Source organism: Exophiala spinifera (genome assembly GCF_000836115.1).
Source record: "Exophiala spinifera strain CBS 89968 unplaced genomic scaffold supercont1.5, whole genome shotgun sequence".
In the NCBI taxonomy this organism is placed as follows: domain Eukaryota; kingdom Fungi; phylum Ascomycota; class Eurotiomycetes; order Chaetothyriales; family Herpotrichiellaceae; genus Exophiala; species Exophiala spinifera.
This window is the reverse complement of record NW_015622517.1, coordinates 1,673,372-1,688,737: the sequence shown is the minus strand read 5'-3', so window position 1 is coordinate 1,688,737 and position 15,366 is coordinate 1,673,372. Positions and strand designations below refer to the sequence as shown.

General features: G+C 51.7%; 4 protein-coding genes across 4 annotated transcripts; 3 read left to right on the top strand and 1 right to left on the bottom strand.

Moving 5' to 3' along the window:
* Positions 1 to 492: 492 nt before the first annotated feature.
* Positions 493 to 2,543, top strand: PV08_07158 (uncharacterized protein; the record flags this gene model as incomplete). The annotated part of the gene is made up of 3 exons (XM_016381490.1): positions 493 to 538; positions 598 to 1,138; positions 1,190 to 2,543. 3 exons carry the CDS (start codon positions 493 to 495, stop codon positions 2,541 to 2,543), a joined length of 1,941 nt encoding a protein of 646 aa, XP_016234592.1.
* Positions 2,544 to 4,372: 1,829 nt separating this feature from the next.
* PV08_07157 (uncharacterized protein) lies at positions 4,373 to 7,152 on the top strand (the record flags this gene model as incomplete). The annotated part of the gene is made up of 4 exons (XM_016381489.1): positions 4,373 to 4,696; positions 4,752 to 4,897; positions 4,952 to 5,429; positions 5,482 to 7,152. 4 exons carry the CDS (start codon positions 4,373 to 4,375, stop codon positions 7,150 to 7,152), a joined length of 2,619 nt encoding a protein of 872 aa, XP_016234591.1.
* Positions 7,153 to 9,029: 1,877 nt separating this feature from the next.
* PV08_07156 (uncharacterized protein) lies at positions 9,030 to 11,708 on the bottom strand (the record flags this gene model as incomplete). Its single annotated transcript, XM_016381488.1, has 1 exon — positions 9,030 to 11,708. One exon carries the CDS (start codon positions 11,706 to 11,708, stop codon positions 9,030 to 9,032), a length of 2,679 nt encoding a protein of 892 aa, XP_016234590.1.
* A 2,557-nt stretch (positions 11,709 to 14,265) lies between these two features.
* On the top strand, positions 14,266 to 15,309 carry PV08_07155 (uncharacterized protein; the record flags this gene model as incomplete). Its single annotated transcript, XM_016381487.1, has 1 exon — positions 14,266 to 15,309. The coding sequence occupies one exon, from the start codon at positions 14,266 to 14,268 to the stop codon at positions 15,307 to 15,309; it is 1,044 nt and encodes a 347-aa protein (XP_016234589.1).
* Positions 15,310 to 15,366: the final 57 nt, after the last annotated feature.

Sequence of the window (15,366 nt, the reverse complement as noted above, 5' to 3'; positions counted from 1 at the left end):
GATTAGGCTGCGTTGACTGCAAATCGGTGACGAGAGTGGCTGTCGCTGTGGTTGTGGTGGTGGCCGTCGTCTTCGGCAAAATCTGATACACGGCCAAATTGGGGTGTTGGTGGTTGCTTAGCAACGTGGCGCCCACAACAACATCTGGGCATCTTGCTTGTTGGTTCCGCATTCTCGACCCAAATACTCGTCCGCACCTCGATCCTCGACCACCTTTGGCCTCTCCACGATCCCATCTTTACTCTTTACTACTTACCCTCAGTCTTATCACTTGTTCTCCTTCGTGTGCGACTTTTGCGACATGCAATAGCAGTAAACGACGCCGCCAGTGCAGATTCTGTGGGTTTTGACTCTCCGCCGAGGTCCCAAGATCCCAGTACACACAAACACCCACCCTCGTCGACAGTCCGTTGCGCTGTGCTGGGCCCTGCTTTTCCATCCTAAGCTTGCTTTCGCAGCCCTATCGAGTATTCGACAACGATGGCGCCCACCATGGCCCATCCTGTCAGTTATGGACAGGTCATTGAATACATCCAAGGTATGAAACAAAACAATGCCCCTTCTATGACAACACATCTAAGCCTCGCTTCTTCGCAGATCGCCTATACCTAGCATCCTACGCCCAAGCTCCCAACGAGAGCACTCCTTTCCCATATCCTGCTCAAGCCAAGCGGTCTCCGCACAAGAAATCGTCCAGGTCGCAAGCAGGTCCAACCAGCGCTACCCTGCGACCCCCGCCGGTCTACTTCACGATTGACGACACCCTTCTCTACAATGCTTTCCACGCCGACTTCGGTCCGCTGCATATTGGTCATCTGTACAGATTTGCTGTCCAATTCCACGAGATCCTAGGAGATCCGGCAAACAATGACAAGGCTGTGGTGTTTTGGAGTCGAGCAGACTCCCGGAGTCGGGCCAACGCCGCATGTCTGGTGGCGTGCTACATGGTCCTGATACAAGCATGGCCTCCTCACCTTGCCCTTGCGCCAATTGCACAAGCAGATCCTCCCTACATGCCCTTCCGAGACGCAGGTTACAGCCAAGCCGATTTTATCCTCAACATTCAGGATGTCGTTTACGGTGTGTGGAAAGCAAAGGAAGAAAATCTATGCCAACTTAAGGAGTTCAATTTAGAAGAGTATGTTGTTCTAGTACTTCATATCTGCTGCCACACTAACGCATCAAATAGATACGAACGATATGAAAGAGTAGATATGGGAGACTTCAACTGGGTTTCACCACAGTTCGTCGCCTTTGCTTCACCCCAGTCAGAGCCTACGGCCCCAATACCAATCTCATTTCCAGCTTACGCAACTCTGCCAACTTGCGTCCCAGAAATTCCAAGCGCGAGAATATCGCAGCCCTTCAAGAACGTCCTCACTCATTTCGTCCAGCGGGATGTTGGTCTCGTGGTCCGATTGAACTCGGAGTTGTACTGCCCGACATACTTTACTGCTCTTGGTATTGAACACGTTGACATGATCTTTGAAGACGGCACGTGTCCTACGCTGCCCATTGTTCGGAAATTCATCAAGCTAGCTCATGACATGATTGCCAAGAACAAATCCATCGCTGTTCATTGCAAAGCCGGCCTTGGAAGAACGGGATGCTTGATTGGAGCTTATCTGATCTATCGCCATGGCTTCACTGCCAACGAGGTCATTGCATTCATGCGATTCATGCGACCTGGGATGGTTGTAGGTCCACAGCAGCATTGGCTACACCTCAACCAAGGAAAATTCCGAGAGTGGTATCTGGAAGATCAATGGAAGGCAAAGATGGAACTCGCAAAGCCTGCTACGCCTCGCACCATGTCAACGAAGACACCTATGCGCATCGCTAGCGGTGGTGTGCAACAATCAACGCCTGATCGATCAGGTGCACGGCGATCTGCCCTTGGTGAAATCGATGGTAACGACGTCACCAAATCAGAGCCTTACCAGGATGAGAACCTGCCAGCACCGACACCTGGGCAGCCAAGGAAATATGCTCGTATGGATTCGAGAAACCATCCCTATGCACGATCTACCTCGGGCGCCGTCCGTGTCAACGGTGCCAAGTCAGAGAGTGACGCTTCTTTCCGACGCAGTGTGAATGGAGCGGATAGCGAAGAAGAACTGATTCTTCAGAGAGCTGCATCTCGAAGAAGCCAAAGCAAGAGCCCGATGGGAAGCAAGGGCAAGTCCCGCAGTGTCTCGTACACAACCACCACTACAACCGTGACAAAATCATTCGATATCGGAGATGAAATGAACATCTACGAGGATGAAGGTGATGCCAACTTTCAACTCGAAGACACCAACGCAATCTGGGACGAGCTTGCTCAGGAACAAGAAAACCTCAAGCTCAGCACCGTGAGTGAGAAGGGATCCCGACCAAAGACGCCGAGAGCTGCCAGTGGTATGGGTGCCATGAGCGTTTCAAAGACTAGATCTTTGAGAGAATCTCCTCGTCGAAGTGGTGGTGAAGACAAGACCAAGGTGCGCAAGACCAGTGGCCGAGTGGGAAGTGCGAGCCATGGTCCAATTGGCGTGAAGCGGTGATCATGATGGAACTTTCTTTGGCTCTATTGACGATCTCTTGCTGGACGTTGTCTGGTTTGCACTCGTACCGCTCTGTTGTTTCTTCCGTGCTCGAGTATGCCCCTAAGAATGGAGAGAATCCGCGACGGATGCCACCACGCACGCACCTCAAGCACTGACAGACGCCACACTACTGGATTAAAGTAAGGATATTTGGAAGATTATGATGACGAACACGACGACGATGACAAACGACTATCATTGTGGAGCCAGCTGGCAGTCATCAAAGTCTTTTGATGCTTCTCTACGTCTATTACTTTCCTTCTCTTCCGAATTGAATCGCCTTGTCTCGACAAAATCTTGGTCTCCTGATCTGTTTAGATGGTGGATGAAAAATGTGTGTCTTCATGTATGAAGCCTCTCTCTCTGTGTGTGTGTCTGCCTCATACTTGAATTTGGAACGAATCTTTCCCGACGACAAGCAACTGTTTATTCCGTAAGGAGCTCCGGGGTATCAATGGGTTGCACAGGGACATTGGCACGGCATTCAACACTCGTTCTCTCGTTTTCTTAACGATGGCATGGTATGGCACGGCGCTCCTGGACTCAGGGGAGACGAGGGAGGTTCGGAGTCTGTGACTTTTGGGGAGGGACTACAGTGATATTGTTGTTGACTCTCATTAACATATGTATCTGTGGCTTTGCGAGACCCTGATACGTACATATGTACACGAAAGTGCAGGGCCATAGGGCATCGGCATAAACATAAACGAATTACATTCACAGAACACTATCTTGTTGTTTAGATGCCAAACTTTCTTCCAATGGCATGAAGTTTGGTTCGTGTATGGACCGATCAAGATCAGGCTTCCGTTCCTCCGACTCCGTGTAAAGGCTGTAATCAGTCAAGGAGAGCATCGATGAGGTATTAGCGCTTGATTGATACAAGGGGGTTGCATGAACGAGCCGGCACATCCCCCATCCCCTCCTGGGCCAACTCCCGTTGTTTACGATGTTCTTCTGCAAACACTTTCACAGATAACTTTCACTGTACGTGAGCGCATACACCTATTGAGCAGTAGAGTCGTATTGTCCAGGTAGTCTGAACTGGGAAAAAAAATTGGGCAATGGTAGCGATGTCAACGAACAAAATATTATAGACTTGTATGAGGGGAGTACAACTTTCATATGGCCTCGTGCGCCGAGCGCATTTGGGGGTCCAGGAGTTCCGCTTCTTCTAGCTGTGCGGTAGTGTAGCCCCCTTTTCTTCCTATCTGAGTCCGTACTACTTGGCAACCTTTCCATTCTTTCGTACTCGAGCGTATCCTGGACCACACTGTACAATCATCACCATGCACGGAACACCTAGTAGTCTCTTCCATTATGTTGAAGCTTTCAGCCATCTCAGACCTTGAGTTGTTCGACTCCCAACCGCCAAGGTCCTGCTACAGTAATGGCTCTCTGATGTCCCTCCACCACGTTTCAAGTTGGTAGAGATGCCTGCCCCAATGCTACACGAAGGGGTTTGGCCGGCACAAAGCTGTCGAATGACCCCAGTCGGGTGCATGCTGCCGGGTACATTCACCACATTCACGATTGCGCCTTTCCGGGATCTCCACCCTCAGATGGCTTATTTGCAATCTCAAGGTACTTTTGACCAAATTATGGACCGGCTAAAGCAGAATCCGGGTTCCCCGGTTTCAGCTATCCGAGTCTGGCTGTTGCATTGCCACGCACACGCGCCCGGTTCATCTGCCTAAGGCTGCGCTTTCGTCTACACAGACACTATAAGAGTCGGAGTCCGGCTGGTCGTTGCTCCCAACCTTTCGAAACAATGTATCGTGACTGCGATGGCGGCCGCTGCTAAGGATGCAGGAACACGCCGGCTACTGAGAAAATATAATGTGTCTTTCCACGTCGACAAACCCGAGGGCCCCCTGGACGACGACCCTGAAGCCTACTTCAAAGATATCAAGCGTCTTGGAGGCTACAGCATTGATCGTTATGAATTCAACCCGACCGTCGACTCGAGACAAATGCCGTGGAGAGAGAAAACTGTCGAACGCGCAAAATCAATCAGCGCAAAGGCTCGGCGATGCGCTGAAGAGGAGAAGAACGAATCCGGCTGGCGTCTGAACCTTGAAACAGAGATCCTGGCCCGCTTCAGCATCGAGGTAGCATGGTAAGCGGCAAGACCACCGCGAAAGCCACTCAAGATGCTGACCAAAGTCTCGTCCTGAGTGCCGCCGGCGACTCTGGAAATCCGAAGTCGAAGTCGCCGTCACCACAGCCGATGGCAGATTGAAAAAGTTGGTGGACAGGCAAAGAGCGAGGAAATTCTGTAACTGCCCGCCCAGGAAACGTGGGAAAGACATGTGAGTCCCAAGACAATAGGGCACGCTGGACCATCCATTCTAATACCACTTGAGAGCGGATGACGGCTTGATCGATATCTTCGACGACCGCACAGACGAAACGATTCAGTACGAGGATGAAATTAAACAAGTCCTCGATCGAGGCAAAAGACCCGACCGAGTCTTCGGTCTCAGACTCACTAAGCGGTTAGAAAGAATCCTGGACTTTACTGAAGGTCCGGACGGGAAGCTCGTTAGGGAGTTGATCACCACAACGCCCTTCCAAGACAGCTCCAGACCGCTACTATTTCCATTCCTGTATCTTGAAGCCAAGTCGGAGAAGAGTCGGGATTCTTTCTCAAAAATAGACCTACAGTCTGGCTTTGCACTTCGCAACTTGCTTCAACTGCAGCACAACCTAATGCACGCTGCCATCGAAAACGGAGAAGCACATATGGTCCCCCTTGTATGGTACTTGGCATACCGAGGCCAACACTGGCACCTTGCAGCCGCCTACGTGGAAGAAGGAACAAAGGATGGCGAACCAAACTATGTGAGTAAGTCCTTGGCCCGCTGATCAGCGAGGCTAATCTTTGCCGATACAGCACATCCTGCAGTTGTGGGATGGAGAGATCACATTTGCTGATCGTGCACTTCAACTACTGTTGATGCTCGACTACATATTCGACTGGGCTCGTGATGTCTACAGAAAAGACATCATCAGCGCCTTACTGTCCTTTGTACCAAATGCTTCATCGAGTTTGCTTGAGAGTACTGATATCGGCAGCACTTACAATGACCCTCCTTTCTCTTTCGATGGTGATGTTCAAGAGCCCGTCATGGATTATGACATCGACCCTCCAGAGAGCTTTGGAATTCCTCACATGCTTGAGTTCTTTGATGATGGAAAGCTCGCGATTCGCGACGCTAGCTATGTGACGCACAGAGTCCTGGCTCTCCATGTTACCTTGGAAAATCTTGGCCAATTTTTGGGTAAAATGAACAGCAAGTACAAAGCGAGTACCCTTGCGAGGCAGTTATGGATGTCCATGCAGGGAGATGCGACCTGGCTTGTGACCGCAGACTGCCTCAATGCCATTGAGAGAGTTTGGACAGGCCACGATCGAGAGTCAGATACTTTTCAAAATCCGCAGCAGGTCTTTCTTGCCTCTTTTTCAGTCACCTCAAAACTCGCTGGTAAATACGGAAAATTAACTGATAGCAAACCGTGGAACCAAATTCATGCACTCTCGTATATTGCCATTGCTAAGAGTGCGCTACAAGAACTACAGAAGAGAACAGAATATGGGCCCCGACGCCTCATGATCTCTTTGACAGGGATGCCGGACGTCTCTACGGAGCGCGCAACGGAAATTTTTAGTAAGCTGCGCTTTGCGCCAGTCCGACAACTTTTCGCAGCTGCCATTGCACGATCTGAGCTCCTTTCGACCTGTAAGGAAAGCTACAGGGCGGGGACGGGCCCCGGTGACAGCCTAATGGGTTTTCGGTCCTATGTTCGTACTCCATGCTTCACATCCGCGCTAAAATCGCCAGAAACTGTCGGTCCAGCAGAGCTATGTGAAAGTATTTACACTCTTTTGAATAGCGGCATGTCCGAGCTGACGGAAAGCTTTCTTCGCATATCTCACCAGTCATCTAAACACGATATTGGCCTCGAAGATAGGGATGACAGTTCGATACCAAAGTGCTGGAGGAAACTGCCAGTGGACAAACTCCAGACCTCAGTCGCAGTGTTGGTGGATTCAGGAGGCTGTAGGTCTTGTTATTGCCTTTTCGTCTTTGGGTTGGATACTTTTCATTCTCGATCGGAAGACGGCGACGAGAAAAACGCACAAGATACGTCTGAAAGGGTCGAAACGCATCGAATTTATCCGGGCATTGTGCGTACATTTTACAGAGGGTCTCGAAGGCGTTACAAGTTCTATGACCGCTCCTGCTCTGCAGACACGGAAGATTTTCCACAGATCAGCGAGATCTTGCGCCATGTGTCTAATCAGTATGAGCGAATTCTATCAACTGATACAACAAGTCGCTTTGACAGTGGCCATGCAGACTGGTTTCGAAGACGATGCAGATTTCTCGAAGGCCCAGGAACCGGATGGCCGTTCGACTTTTTCGAGACGGTTGATAACATCAAACAGATTGGTGGCACATCTCGCTTTGGCTTCATTCTCGACCGACTTTTGTCTCTATACGACACTGCCATGAGTCTTAACCCACCCGGGGAACCAGAAGAAGGCGAAGCAGAAGACTAAGGGGAAGAAGCGCAAGGCGTCGCCGCTCAAGGAATCGCCGCTCAAGGAAGAAGGAACCGAGGTTTCGATGCTCGACGATGTTGATCAAGATGAAATGGAGCTATCGCCGGCTTCTCCTGTGACCATTCCCAGGACTCGGACCCGGACTCGGACTCGAATAGGGGCAGTATTTCCGAAGTCAACAGTGCGCGGAAGTACGTGGCTATCGCAAGTCGTAAACGAAAGCGCGCCTTCTAAGATGACGGACAATAAGGTGCGTTGATAACAGGACGTTGCCGGGATGAGCCATCCATCAGCCTTTGATAGCGAGCGGTTTTCACTTCTTGAACGCCACTGAAACATATCTACAATCAGCTCCAAAGGGCCGCGAAGGACGTCGAGACTTTGTACATGGACATTCATTCGTATCAGTTTATAGGGGAAGCTAAGTAAAGATTGCCATCTCACACCATCCAACCCACTATTTTACGCCGAGGACCGAGGGATGCTACGCATTTATCTAGACCGCTGCGAAATGCTTTGCGCTCTTCGCCCTTCGGTTTTGTCTATCATTCATCTCCTATCTCCATGGTACAGACGCGGAGTGCCTTTTTGGAACCGCAACCCCTTTGACTTTTCTACCAACCTTTCATGGCTCGTGTTCCCCCCCGTCCTGTCCTATCCTGACATTACGCTACATTTCATTGAAAACTCCCTTTGACGATCGTGCCGACATAGTCGGCCGAGTTTTGTGAAAAAAGACGTAGTCAGAATCGCCGCCACGAAAGTCGTGGTTAGCTTAGACGTTACGAAATCAGTCTCAGTTAGCAACCTCGAGGTCAATGTGTAGTAACGACTGCAAAGAGCGTGCACGTACACGAACCCAATCCGAGGGAAGGGGAGACAGAGACAGAGACAGAGGGGGGGGGAGAGAGAGAGAACGCGATAACAGTACGAGTGCACTCAGACGCCTATTTTACGCGCACATGGTTGGACCAGGAAAAAACAGCTATCAATGTGGGATAAAATATATCTTTCATACACCCTAGGTATCATCCTCCAGGGACATCGAGGTAGTACAATCTGATCAACAAAAACAGATTGATCGAGGATGCCATGAAGTCCTGAAGAAAATACTACCCTTGAGCGGTGTACGTACAAAAGTACGTATGGGCTGACTCATGTGTAAGTAACATGTACAAGGCAAAAGAATTTCTTCCCTAAGCCCGCCCACCATCAGACTGACCAGACTTGAGAACGAGAAGCCAGGTCGGCTTGACAACCGTTGTCACGAAAACATCCCTCAATTCATTCTCACGGGTTCCCTGTCTCCTTCCAAAATCACCAAGCTCATTCCATCAACCCTAGCTTTATGTAGCTCAGCGTGAGTCATACATATGAACATAGTCAAGTCTTCATGTCCAGCGAAAGGAAGGTAAAATGATTCTTAATCAGTCACACAAACATTGATTTGTTTCTTTTCTGTTGATTTTGTTGCTGTCAAAGATCTTGTCGCAAAAGGTAGCCTAGTCGAAAATTCCGAGTGCCCGACACCGCAGTTCTGTGCGTCAAAAAATTACCAAAGACAGACCCCAATTGTCGCTAAAATGTATTCGAGCCCAAGAGGGTATGTAGAAGACATTGTGTGCCTGTTTCGAAAGGGCATGAGTGCAGTCTGTTCAACGAGTAATTCTCCGTAGAAGAAAAAAAGGTCGAAGGGGTGCTTCGGTCGAGACTCGTACGTCCCAGACCTCCCCAATCGTGAAGGTGTCGTAAAAAAGTGCGTCCATGAAAATGCCATTCAAGTCGTGAGAGCTTCAAAAACTCTTCGCTACGCTCTGTTCGTAATGCCGTAAGTAAGGATTGCCATTCTTGATCAACCTTGTTCTTGAGAACAATCATTTCTCAGGTTTGTCTTTTGATCGCCAGAAATTCACCAGTTTACTGATCCTGTTGTTCTTCTTCCGAACCTTGACGTCACCCACGAGCGGATCAGGCACAGTCTCGAACTTGAGTTTGCTGCCGTTCGAAGAACTTGGAATCAGACGATTGAGACTGGCCAAGCTCGCTCGCTTCCATGCCTGCTGGCTGTGTGATCTTGAAGTCGATGGGTCTATCATGGAGTGAGAACGTTGATCCGTTGAAGAACGAGTGCCTGCGCTACTGGAAAATCTCGGCAAGACTCCGCTTGACAGGCTGTCACTCAGAGATGGCAGGTCATCAATGGAAGCCCGTAGCACAAAGTCCGGGCTTGCTTCTCCAACTGTCCGGTTTGGCCGGGCCATCGTTTCGAAAGAAATGTGATCTGCATCTGGGGATGAAATCATTGAGGCAGATGTCGTGCGTCCTTCTGTGGAGGAAGCATAGTAAGACTGAGGCGCCGGATATGCCAAAACCATTGGAGAAGTAGACGGCTTTTGCGTTTCAAAGTCTGGGAAAACAGGAGCTTCAATGGTAGAGTTGGATGATCGAGCTTCGGCGCGAGCAACATCTTCCTCGAGATCGGCAATGATGACGCCGTCAGCGCGATTCTTGCCCAAGGACAGACCAAGACCTTCCGTTGGCTTCAGAGAGGGACCATTGAATCTTGCAGGCGGCGACGTACCAAGGGCGTCGATGGACATGGGGTCACTCTGATTATCTGCAGGCAAGTGACTCTGGGATTCAATGTTCTCTCCAGCCAGAAAATTGTCCTCTTCCTCTTCGTCGAAAACATCTTCAGTGAGTGACGAATTGCTCCCCATACGGTGAACGCCAAAGGTGGTTCGGTTGACAGCTGGCATGGTGGGTGCTGATTCGGTCCTCCTATGAACACTGCCAAAAGCATCCACATTGCCTCTCCGCTCGCTGCTGTGAAGTTTCGCCATGCGATCCAATGGGTTGTTTCTGCCGGGACTAAGCTTCTCTTCACTTCCGAAAGGGCCCAATGCTGCGTCTAAATCAAGCACAGGACTCGTGATGTGTTCTGCAGGCTCGTCAGGAATGGATGCCTGAGCGGGTACTGGGTGGGGCATCGGAGGTCGCACTCTCGTCGCAACTGGGGAAGGTTCACGCAGGATGATTGTATCATCAGCATCGAAGATGTCCTTGAGTCGATCACTTGGTCGTCTAACCAGAGCAGGTACTGGTGGTACTTCCGTCTCTTTAGCTTTGCTGGAGCGTTTGCTGTCGGTTTTCCTCGAGAATATGCCAGAAGTCCAGGTATGGTATTTCCGCTTCCTCGATGACGAGGAGCCTGGCTCTCCAGCAGACGTTTTAGGTCGACCTTGATCAGCGAAGGCTCTTAACACGGATGGTTGAGGACACATATCGGAGGAAAAAACGTCCATAGGATCACTGTGTTCAGTCCGGGGTGTGGTCGACGGAGAGCTCATTGTTGACTGATTGAACCAGAAATACTTCTTCTTACTAGGAGGGCTGCTGCAGCTCAGAGTTCCAGGGGATCCAGAAGCTGAAAGCGGTCGTTTTGGCAGATTGATCAAAGAAATCGGTTGAGTTGCTGAAGCCATACCAGGCGATAGAGTTGACTGCGCATCAGCTGTTTGTGGCCGCTCGGGCGAACTCCATATTTCGCCGGACGTGATGACTACGGCGGGACGTGGAGTGGGGCTTGCGATGGAATTGATGCTGCCTGACAACGAGTGGCATCCTCGAATGGTTGAATTACTGCCCTCAGTTTCGGATGAGATCAAGGACAGTGGTCGGGGAATGACATCCACTTGGTCAGAGAATCCCACACGCGGACGAACACCTGGCGCGCTGTCTCTACGTCGAGGAGATGACGGCGGAGTTCGAACAATGTTTGACATTGACTGCCGCAATGAAGGCCCAGCACGGGGGTAAGAGAACGCCAGTGCACTCTCCGACGGGGAGGTTGGTGGAGGACCGGCCCGTGCTTTGGACAAAGCGTTCGCCTTGATCAACTCAGACGTGTCAATGTCGGAGATGGACACGGCTTGAGACCGGCGATGCGCATGTCCCCTAGTTGCTGTGACGGGAGGATGTGGGCGATACTCTGGCTTTTCCGGACTCGTACTGACCAATTGAGGGCCGTTGTTTCCACCCCCGACGAATTCACTCACCCCTCTCCGATGACCAGAACGATGCGACGGAGGCTGGACATGACCCGGGCTCAATTTGGTTGGGCTTGGTGACGCCTGTGCCGGGTGTGCGCTTGGGTTGAAGGTGAATGCGGGCAACGGAGCAGGTCTGGCAGATCGAACAGCACGTTGTTGATTCAAGGCCATCTCTTGTAGGACCGGGTGAGTCGGACTCGGGCTCCTCTCAGGAGGTAAATCGGCTCCTGGATTGAACTTGAAATCCGGTAACGCTGGCCTAGAAGGACGCTGGCCGGCCTCCACTGTTGCAATGCCTCCTCGCAAATTCCGTCTCCCCATTTCTCCTGCATTCATGGTATCATCTGCACCAGGATTGAAGGAAAAGCTCGGCAATTGTGCAGCATTTGGATTGCGTGACGGGCGTCTCCTGTGCGCAGCGGGGGATCGAGTTGGACTTTCAGGTTCAGGGCCAAACAGGGACAAGCCAGGTACCGTAGGAGGCAGCGAAATCGAAGTCATAGTTCAACAATTGCAGCCAGCCGAAGTTTAGTATCGGTGGCTGTTCTGACCAGCAGGCAGGTGCATTAGATATTGTTCAGAAAGGTGTTCCTGCACCTGGCCGAGGGAAGTTCTTTGTGAAGCTTTTTCACGACGGAACCACCGCAACCATTACAGGTTGAGACGGCGAGATTGCGCTGCAATGTCTTGGTAAGGAGGGACTAGTATGGCGTTCTGGAGGCGTGTCAGCATGCACCTCGTCGACGACTCACAGCGAGTAGTACCTATAGGCAAGACTCTCGAGTGAAGCTGCGATGACTGGAGGCCGGGTAAGGCGGAAAGAGTGATCGTGGTCTGAATGGTTGAGCGAGGTGGTTTTGAAGGAGTGGACAGCAACCTGGAAGAAAGACCGACTGTGAGTCTTTCTTCGATCAGGAGCCAGAGGCTTGTCAGGCCGTGAGGTGTGAGAGGGACGGGATTACAGGTGGTGGAGAGGCAGGAGTGTGTGAGAAGGATGGTGTGTGGTTTGAACGGGAAAAAGGTGAAGAAAGACGGAGGTCGCAGGAAGGCCAGGAAGCCCCAGGCCAGAGGCGCAGCGCAGGTGCAGCTTGCAGGGAACCGAGCAGCAGCGACTCCACTGCACCTGGCAACCACAAGCTTGATCTTCCCGGGTGCAGGTCACAGGGTGCAGCTGCAGGCGCAGTTTACCCATTAGGCATCGCCCAGCCCGGTTAGGCGCCATTCTGCGGGCGAGGGGCAGCGCCTTTAGGCGTCGTTAGCGGCACCTGCGGCGTTGCCCCCAATCCTCTTTCGGCGCATGTAGATGGCTCGAGTTGGCACAATGCCTGCTGCTCCTCAGTCCAATCCAAGCAACTCCGTCTGCAAGACGACGATGACGAACACAGACGAGAGTGTGCACTTGACGATTACGGTACAGGTACCGAGTACGGAGTACCACTACTTCGACAACCTCCACCAGGACGACCCGTCCGGAGCAATTCGATTGAAGATTGCCATCAGAGCCAACGTCCGGCCTGCGCGTTGACGTGCGCCTTAAACACTGCTTCATCGTCCCGTCTTAACCCTGTATGCGACTTTTCTCCATGTACAATGGAAAAGTTCCCCCAAAGGAGGCGCCAGGGCCTGAGGGTTGCTGATTGACGCTGTCAATCAACGCAGTCTGACCCAAGGACGGCCGGTTGATGTGTTGGCAGGCAAAATCGAGCAAGGAGATGACCATCCTAGCCAGGTGGCCTCCCAATCTCCATCGTCCTGAATTCCACTTTCCCTGTCTACCCACCGGGCCGCAGTGTTATCTACAGTCGGACTGCTTTGTGCCACCTCATTGTCCGCGTGTGCTTCGCATTCCTGACTGGCAGCCTGGCTTTGACGAGAAACTGCGACCACAGTACATGTCTATCGGTGGCCTCTGGCGGGAAACCTCACTCTATTTGCCCTGTTGGCGGGAAAGCCCTGGACCTTGCAGCTCAGCTTCTTAGCGTTCGCGGGTGGCCCTCTCTGTAAGCTGCGCTTATGCAGGAACTGCAGGCCTGAAGAACCAACAGGCGACTGATACGAGGCACTTGGTCCCGTGTGCAGAAATCTCCTTTGGGGGCTCATCCAAGCCGTAATTTGGCTGCAACTGGTCCTTGTGGCTTCAGGTCAGAGCGACATCTAGTTCGTTGTCTCGTACGGATACAGCCGTTGCTGCCGATCTGCTCCCTCCTGGTTTACGATTGAGAATCTCAGGTTCTCAAACAAGCCACAGATCCAACGACTTCAGACATAAGACTCTGGTGAAACTCGCTTCTTGCTGGTTCCCTTGACAACTATGGTCTAAGAAATCTCGGTTACATGGAACCCTGTCTGTTTGCCACACCTCACCCACGCTTTTCCCCGAATCCTTTCATCGACAAGGCCGCCGATTATTGCTGGACTAGTTTGGGAGACTGACCGCCTCCAGCTGAACTTGAGCGGATCCTGCAGACCAATACCACTTGGAGTTTGACACTCATCACGTCAAGAAGCTCGCTTCACACCAACATCCTCTACTTGGGTGGTCTTTGAAGACTTTGGTTCGCCCATATGCAAACCACGCATTAGTGCATGCACGTTCCTCGTGAAGAGAGGGCCAACGCAAGGGGAGGCACACCTTTGCGCCCGATAAGAAAAATTCTCCTGGTGGTGTAACCCTTTTGTGATAGACGAGCTTGGCTGCAGATAGCTAACCTCAACACCCGTCTCGAATCCAACCAAAGCGAAAACATTTGTGAGCTAGTCGAGAATTCGATTTGCACCGGAACGATCACGACGTGGTCATCAGCACACATCTCCGCCCCCTGCGGCATCAGGCCGACGGGACAGACGGCGCTATCGTCCCTTGCAGAAGAAAGACGCACGGCACGCGGCTACGCCTCTTCTCGCATGACATGTTTACTGGGGGACAGCAGGCGGCTAATTTTTCGGATTTCATCTTTGACTTGTACAACTGTCCGGGTGTTTTTGTACCACGCCTTCGCCGTCAGGCTGAGACGCTGACCAGCCTCTCGACCTTGTGACATTTCCGTCATTGAGAGCAATGGCGCCTCCAGGAAGGAAGCAGAAGGGCTCGAGTGGCACCAAACCCACGCATATCTCCCGCGAGCCTGTCAACGACATCATTGCACAAAAACGCCCCGAAGCCGCGGCTCTGCCGGTAGAACTACAGCAAATGATTCTGGACGTGTTTCGCCGGGCCTTTCCTCTCCACGACCAAGGAGAGGTCAAGACCGTGATTCAAGAGGTCAAGGGACATCTCTTCCAGCGGGACTTTGCGAGTGCGTTCGCCAAGCAAGAATATCTGGATGCTTACGCACTGAGGTGGAGTGCCGCTCGCTCCCTTGGATATACCGACATCTTCTTGCACCGCGACTTGCAGCCAGTGTGGGTGGGCGGAACTGACCCGTGTCTGGATATGAATTCTTCCCCAAGCTCCATGAGAGTCGCATGCATTGGAGGTGGCGGAGGGGCGGAAGTGGCTGCATGTGCGGCCGCTGTTGCCCAGACACATTCTCTCTCGAGTCTGGAAGTGCACGCCATCGACATCGCAGACTGGTCTGGCTGTCTCGACAAGCTAGCACACCACTTGTGCACTCCACCTCCCCTCTCGGCGTATGCGAGTGAGAGCGCGAAGTCAGCCAATGGGCCCTTGGTCGCAAGTGGTCAGTTTTCACATTGCTTCTCTCAATGCGACATACTCGCCGTCGACGAAGGGAGGCTGCGTGATTTACTCGCCCCCGTTCGACTATGCACCGTCATGTTCACACTGAACGAGTTGTTTTCGAGCTCGATATCACGGACGACTGCATTCCTGTTGGCGATTAGCGACATGATGCAGCCTGGCTCGTGGTTTCTCGTCGTCGACAGTCCCGGCTCTTACTCAGAGGTCAAACTGGGCCAAGGTCAGACCAAGAAATACCCAATGAAATGGCTACTTGATCACGCGTTACAGGATGTCGCACAGGGTAAGTGGAAAAAACAAGTCTCTGATGATTCACGCTGGTTCAGATTGAACTCGTCACTGAAGTACCCCGTGGAGTTGGAGAACATGAGATATCAGATTCATCTCTACCAGAGAATATGAGAAATGGCGCGTATGACACACGTCCGAACGGTGAGAGAAATGGTTTCCTCGCCGAGT